The sequence below is a fragment of the Mytilus galloprovincialis genome, chromosome 12 (assembly GCF_965363235.1).
Source record: "Mytilus galloprovincialis chromosome 12, xbMytGall1.hap1.1, whole genome shotgun sequence".
Classification (NCBI taxonomy): Eukaryota; Metazoa; Mollusca; class Bivalvia; order Mytilida; family Mytilidae; genus Mytilus; species Mytilus galloprovincialis.
Window position 1 is genome coordinate 64,519,515 of NC_134849.1, and position 7,663 is coordinate 64,527,177.

At 32.7% G+C, this 7,663-nt stretch overlaps 1 protein-coding gene across 2 annotated transcripts; it reads right to left on the reverse strand.

The window, feature by feature from the left end:
- Positions 1 to 312: 312 nt before the first annotated feature.
- LOC143054547 (sulfotransferase 1B1-like) lies at positions 313 to 7,136 on the reverse strand. 2 transcript variants are annotated; one of them, XM_076227569.1, is made up of 6 exons: positions 7,000 to 7,136; positions 5,491 to 5,711; positions 3,420 to 3,752; positions 2,480 to 2,580; positions 1,778 to 1,988; positions 313 to 498 (listed from the first exon to the last, which is right to left on the reverse strand). In XM_076227569.1, exons 2-6 carry the CDS (start codon positions 5,705 to 5,707, stop codon positions 377 to 379), a joined length of 984 nt encoding a protein of 327 aa, XP_076083684.1. In that variant the 5' UTR covers positions 5,708 to 5,711; positions 7,000 to 7,136; the 3' UTR covers positions 313 to 376. The 2 variants fall into 2 exon arrangements, with proteins under 2 accessions (XP_076083684.1, XP_076083685.1); XM_076227570.1 differs by lacking the exon at positions 7,000 to 7,136 and adding an exon at positions 6,876 to 6,994.
- Positions 7,137 to 7,663: the final 527 nt, after the last annotated feature.

Here is a 7,663-nt window from a genome sequence, read left to right on the forward strand (position 1 = left end):
ACTCATTGGTGGACTTCGGCTGTTATACATTTTGCTCTTTGGTCTGGTTATTGTCTCTTTGACACATTCCCTATTTCTATTTTCAATTTTTATCTCATTTTATCTGAAATTGTGTTTCAAAATAAATCGTACACGGACGGACGGGAAATAAATTAATAATTTTAACATAAACGAAAAATAAAAAAAAAGCTTACAGTTTGCATTACAACAATTTACACGAAACATGATATACTGGTATAAATGAGCTGCAAACATGCAAATAAGTAAAATAAAAATTACCAATATGATGCACGAAAATGACTGAGTTGGATGCTTATTGGACATAGATGTTTTATTTATTGAAAATTTACGACAAAAAAGTATATTCTGACAAATGCTACGTAGTTGTAATCTCATAGAAAACATCTAAGTCAATATCTTTCATCTCGGTCTCAATTAAGGCATCAAACTTTTCATTCTGCGCCACTGTAAAATGATTCTTCCAGTCAGCAACGGAACCTAGAAAAAGTAAAGTACTATCATTAACTTTAAATTTAAAATGATACTATTTGGACATACGATACAGTTTTGATTACATTACGAAATTTTGATGAAAATTGCATACAGGGTATTTTTTACCTGATAAAATCAAATATGCAATACAAATATACCTTCGTGTGCTACTTTTTGGGATAAATGAGGTCTAAATTTTCATTCATTTTCTCAAATTTGGATTTGTGGTCGTATTTTTTGTCCTTTCGATAGAATTACATAACTTTTTGTTTTAAAAGATAAACACAAGCTGCTTTTTGTTAAGTTATTTATAATTTCTGTTTCATATGATTGTCCTATAAATTTATGCATTAGTTTTACAAATAACTCATTTTTATCAAATGTTAAATGAATGTAGAAAAAAACTTCATTTTTTGCTGTATATTTATCAAATTTAAAAAAAAAATGCATTGTTGACTTTTTCATGAAAATTGGTACAAATAATCTTCATACGTAATCAAATCAAATGTCATTTTTAAAAAAGGGGTCCATGAACTCCTTTAATATGTTAGTATTACATGTATGGAAAGTCAAGAGAAAATCTGTTCCCGCCAAATTAACAACGGCGTACATCTCAAAAACAAGAACACAGACCTTAATTTTGTCCTGCTTTCTTAGTTTAGTTATATGCCCTATCAATTTATAACAGTCGTTTAAAATCTTATTACTTTTACAGCCGATTTCAATGAGTATGTAGCTTAAGGTAATATCTTTGATTAGCGTGCTTGCTAGCTGAACCGTGAAATCATTGTTAGGTTAGGTAAACTACCATTTTTTAAGAGTAGACTAGTCCGACAGATAACCAATCTATCTGTCTGTATAGGACTAGGCTACTTTGAAAGGAGGGAAGTATTCCTTACCTAACAGTGACTTCATGGTTTTAATAGCTAGAAAGCATGCTAACCAAATATATAACCTTTAGCTACATACTCATTGAAATCGGCTGTAAAAAGAATATCAACTATCCTTTACTAAATATAAAAAAAATGATGTGGTATGATTGCCAATGAGACAACTTTCCACAAGAGACCAAAATGAAACTAAAAAGAAATTAACAACTATAGGTCATCGTATTTGCCTTCAACAATGAGCAAAGCTCATACCGCATAGTCAGCTATAAAAGGCCCCGAAATGACAATGTAAAACAATTCAAACGAAAAATGAACGGCCGTATTTATATAAAAAAATGAACGAAAAACAAGTATGTATAAGTATACCTGATAAAATTGAAAATAAAGATCATTACCTTTCCTGTAAATTTCTGGAAGTTTGATACTCGGATTCTCTTTGGTTGAAGACTCTAGTAGGACTTTCATTTCATGGCCCATTGTTTTTACATCTTTGTCCGCCTTTTTTAGGTTTTTAAAATCACATTTGTTAACAATGTCTTTTACTAAATTGTCAGTCACGTGAATATTAAGAAAATCTGCTATTCTGTGTATTTCTGTAGCCGGATCCTGTTAAAATTTAAGTTAAAAATTTATATTCATTATTAGTTTATAATATGGTCTTAACGTGTTAAATGTGTATTAGTTACTACGGGGGGTTAATAGAAGATTTCAACACACGAATTAATAGTTAGTTAATTGACGTTAAAACAAAACTCTTCGGAATTGCAAGACTCTAAGACATCTTACCAGAGGCGGTTTAGAGGGGGCCCAGAGGCCGCACCCCCCCCCCTTTTCTGTGAAAAATTTGGTTGATAATAAAAGATTATACGAGAAAACACATTGATGTCATTGGAAATTCAAAGAACAAAGTAACGCACTGAAATCAATCGATGTTTATTTCGTCATATTCCAGCATATTTGCTGAAATTGTAATGACAAAACAGAAATAAAATTGCCAGGATTCATGCACTCGTTTGCGTCATTTCAATAGTGTTCATATATTTTCGGACAGTCGATAAAAAAGAGTAGACACTAGCATATTAAAGAACGTCACTTACCGATTTTAATTTTTCAAAATGTACAGTGAGAATGTTATTGTTTTCTTTCTTCGCCCTCGACATTTCCCTCTCATAAGCAAACCATGTACCATAAAACTGTACTGTAAGGCCAAATAAAAATATATGAGTGGTTCCAGTAACCCTACCGTCCCTACTTTTTCGGCTTAAAAATAGCCTACCCTAAAGATTTTATTGTCATTTTTCATTAAGCACTGTTAAAGTCAGAATGTTGCTTCCATAGACTCAATGTAAAAAAAAAACATAAAATAAAAAAAAATCCCTACCTACCTACCCTAACTTTTTTTCAGATGTAACTGGAACCACACATACTTTTTTATTTGGCCTAAATATAAAGCAATGTGCAAATCAATGTCTTTTATTAAAATTACACAGTCATATCAAATATGTTTCTTTAACCAATTCTAGTAACAACAAACCAGATTGAATAACGCCCCGATTAACCTCCATTTCTATGTTCTGTGAACCGTGAAATATAGGGCAAACTTTTATTTGGCATTCATTTAAACATTTGCACATAGAAATAAATATGACCTGTGTGTTTAATCTTTCAAGTTGATAATATAACATTGTGGATATCAAATTAAGGTAACAACTATACAATACCATAATTAAATTAAAAAAGAAATATAGAGTCCTAGAAATTATTTTTGAAATACTGAGACATGACTATATACCAATTACATAATTTTTTAAAACACTTTTAAGATATCAAGAAGGCGACCGATCCTACTGGTCGAGAAATGGTAAACCCCGAGAAAGATCATAGACTACACATGGCAAAATATGCAGCTTTCCCATTATCAACTTTCCTTTCTCAGTAGCTGACATGCCCTATTTCCCAAATCGTGTATGTTCACATTACAAGGACTATTTTAAAAGAGGCATGCACGGAATCATTATCATGATAATAAAATCATACCTTCGCCGAAAACGTAATCGCTAAAGTATTGGTTCCATGTAAGATTTTCACATTTTGGTCCGAAGAGTCCCGAATTGATAGCATGGTGGTACAGTGAAACATACATATCTTTAGGATTCCGAGTAACATGGATAATTTTCCCGCCATTTTCAATCAGCTTTCGTGGTAAAAATCTGTATGGGAAATGAGTATTCAGTATCCGCGAAGATTCACTCCTGCTAACTGAACTCAGGTCAATTTTCCCTTCAATCATTAATTCTTCTTTTATATCTCTTTGGTAATCGGCCTTTCCTTTCATTAGCATGCTCACAATCTCCCAAACCCAGTGTGTGCCTGAATAATTACATTAGATGAATGTTTCATTTTAATACGTTATTCTGATTGGCTAACAGTAATCTCGCGTCATTCTGAAATCAACCTTCATTTCAAAATTAATTGTAACATATATACATGATGACACGAGCTTCTACAATAAAGTGTACAGGTAAATATTAGAAAATCTTGAAAGTAATCGTTTTTTCATGATCATAGCCAAAACATGTACTTCGGTCAACGCTTTTACACCCCAATGAATATACAAAAAGAAGCATTCAATTCTTAATTAATAACGACGGGTGCCACGTGTGCAGCAGGATCTACCATTCCGAAGCACTTGTTAAGATCACCCACAGTTTTTGGTAACATTCGCTCTGCTTATATACATATAGTCTTTAGTTTTCTTTGTTGTGTCTTTTGAAGTATTATTTGTCTGTTTGTCATTTTTGTTTTTAAAGCATGGCGTTGTCAGTTTGTGTTTGATCTATGAGTTTGAATGTCACTCTAGTATCTTTCCCCATTGACATGCTCTAAATTTTCAATACATTACGTCGCAAATGACAGTTTATTTGTAAAAAGCGGCGAAATCCGACATTGGACATCTTGCAAAACATTTGCCAGAAGCCGAACGTTGCATTTGTATATGTGGTTTGAGTGCTGGAAACATTCGATGTTGATATAGTCTATCTATGTACTTTAATTTGTAAGCATATTTACACAAACGAAATTTCATATAATCTAAGAATTTTAAAACCAATAAATTTTGATAACGTAACATTTTCCTAAATCTGACCATCATGAACACTTTTTTTTATTCAGGCACAATAGCGTTGGTCGTTACAGGAACGCATATTCAGTAATATTATTAATTCGTATATTTTAACAAATGTTATTCGTTTAGGGATACATGTAGTCACAATTTAAACTATATTTTCGAAAGTAGAGAGAAAACGGCGGATAGCAAAAAGCATATTGCACGGTTATTTTAAAAACCGATATACTTTGTGTGACGTCATGTAATGAATTTCAGGGTATTGTCGTTTTGAAACAAATGATATCTGTGATCAATTATTTGACGAAAACATGAATCTCCAAATCATAGGAGGACAAACAAACAAACAAAAAAGCATTTGAAATAACAACTAATATGTTGTTATTGTCAAGGAAACAATATGATATCTATAAAATTCCAACAAAATCAAATGACGATTTTAATACAAATATGGGCGGAAATTAACCTGTTGAAGTATAGCCTTTGTATGAGGTCAATACAGGATATATCGACCAAAAGAAGTATTTCGACCTCGAAATTCGTCCTCAGTCAATATACTTCTTTCAGGTCAATATATCCTTGTATCGACCTCATACAAAGGCTATATTTTTATAATATTGTAATTCTTTATATAAAAAGCATATCATTCATTCAAATTTTCGCGGTTATAACACTGTTTTGAAGAACACAAACACCCCTGCTAAAATTTTTATGCGTATAGTCTGTTATGTCTGACACGCATATTTTTGACGTTTTGTCAATGTGATGTCCTTATTTTAGAATTGTAAAATATGATAAAACAATTTTTATTTTTTTCAGAATAGTATTTACTTGTCTAGTGACGTCTATGGATATATAAATTTTATATAACTTAACTGTTATGATTTTATAGAAAAGCTGTTTATTAGTATGGACTGGTTGATTACACGGTATTGACGCAATAACGTGCGTAACGCATATAAAGTGGTAAAAAAGAAATCTCACCACATTTAGGATAAGCTGCTATCAAAATGTCATCTTCTTTTAATTCCATGTTCCGAATGGATTGTAACCTTTCAGCAATTTTTGAGTTATCTCCCCAGAATGTCATAAAGGGGTGTAGTGCTATTTTGTCCACACATGGATTATCGATCTCGAGGTCACCGTTCTTATACTGGTACCTCCGAACAGGAAACAGTCCATCAGTTCTGTCTGAGCTCATTATTCTGTTGAAGAAAAGAATATAAGGGAGTTACCATTTGCTTTTTAGGGGGGGGGGGGGGTTCAAGAATGACGATTTTGAGGTGAGGGGTTTTCAGCAAATAAAAAGACAGGATGAGAAACACTTTGCAAAACAAAATGCAGGATATCATTTTTCACCCTAGCCCTTCCCCATAAAAATCAAATGGTAGCTTCCTAATCATATTGCATGTTTCGTGAGTAATAAAGACTGCTAAATGGTGGGCCAGACTGCGGAAATTCACATTATAATAAAAGATACAAAAGAAGCAGTGGCAAATCATATTGTAAACTGGAAAAGCTGTGCGAAGGACTTATTTTCAATTGCAAAGTTTTAATCTCACGGTATGATGATTCAGCGACAGGAAAAAACGCGAAATGTTTTAAATGAAACAAACGGGTGTACATGTAGTCAGAAAAATCGCAAAATTCAAACTTCAAGAAAATACCCGCTTTAAAGTAAGTCTAACACAGACATAACCATAACTAAAATAAAACAGATGAAAAGAGAAACATCAGTCCACTTAACATATAACTAATACTAAAGTAAAAACGGACTCCACCATGGACATGGTTGAACTGAAATGTTCTGAAAGTGTAGAACCACGTAGATCCTGCTCCACTAGGGTCTTATGATACGTTAATGTCACACGAAAGGTTATGTTATATGATAGAATGGAGTTACAATTTGTTTTAGGGGGGGGGGGGGGGGGTCTAGGATGAATACTTGCTTTTTATTTTAGTTGTTATCTTTGTCTTGCCTTTTTACTTTTTTACTCTATTCTATCCTCAGACCAGCCTTTTTTATTAGTTTATCCTGACTTTTCTTTTGTACATAAATTGCAATCTGCCTATTTTTATTTTTGCAAAGTTTGGTAAAATTTGGCCAAGTAGTTTCAGAAGAGAAAATGTTTGTAAAAGTTAACAGCGGTCGACGACGACGGACGACAATTGATTAGAAAAGTTCACCTGGCCAAGCGAGCTTATATCATCACTTGCCGTCAGTCGTCCGTCGTATTGTCTTTTTAAGCCAACATCTAGAATTTATGACAAAAAGGGGGAGGGACTATGGGTATCTTATAAATATCAAAATCATGTCCTCATGCACCATTGACTTTACTTATTTAAGTGTACCTGAGGTATTGACTTACCCCTAAAACGTTTTAACTTGACGTATATACAAATTCAGTTTGTCAATCACCTTTATCCAGATTTACTTTATGTTAAGAAAATAAAACATGTATAATAAATGTAAATGATACGACAATCTCTTACCTAAGTTCAAGTTTTGTAAACAAACTGCATTACAAACTAGGTCATTCACCTGTGTAACATGTAATAATACACATGTACACTAGTATATGAAATTGAGAATGAAAATGGGGAAAATGTCAAAGAGACTACAACCCGACTAAAGTGTAGATAACTGCCAAAGTCCACCAAGGGATTTTCAACGAATCGAGATAACACTTTTCTGAAATAAAGAGGTTGTAATAAACACAGGGACTCGGTTAGAAAATGAACATTTTGTTTATCTATGTTTTTTAAATATTTGTTTCGTATTTTCTGTCCGTTTTCACGGCCGACACTCGGCTAACCGAGAGATTGGTCTGTTAATATACATTGAGTATGCGGCTATATCGGCGGTTGGTCTGTTAATCGGGTTGGCTAAAGTCTGTTAATCAGGTGTTATCGAGAAAATCATTGAAAGTTCAGCATGTTTCATAGTATAACTTTCTAAATATATTTTCATCATAACAAGTATTCATGTCTAACAAAACAATTCAATGTACTGAATTCAGTGGTGTAATTATTATTTTTCTAGCTTCGATGTACGATCTATAAAATGAAAAGGCGGGTTACTCATCAATAAATTTATACACATTTTACACACATAAAATGTACACAAAATGACACATTGGTTAAATTTACTTCCATT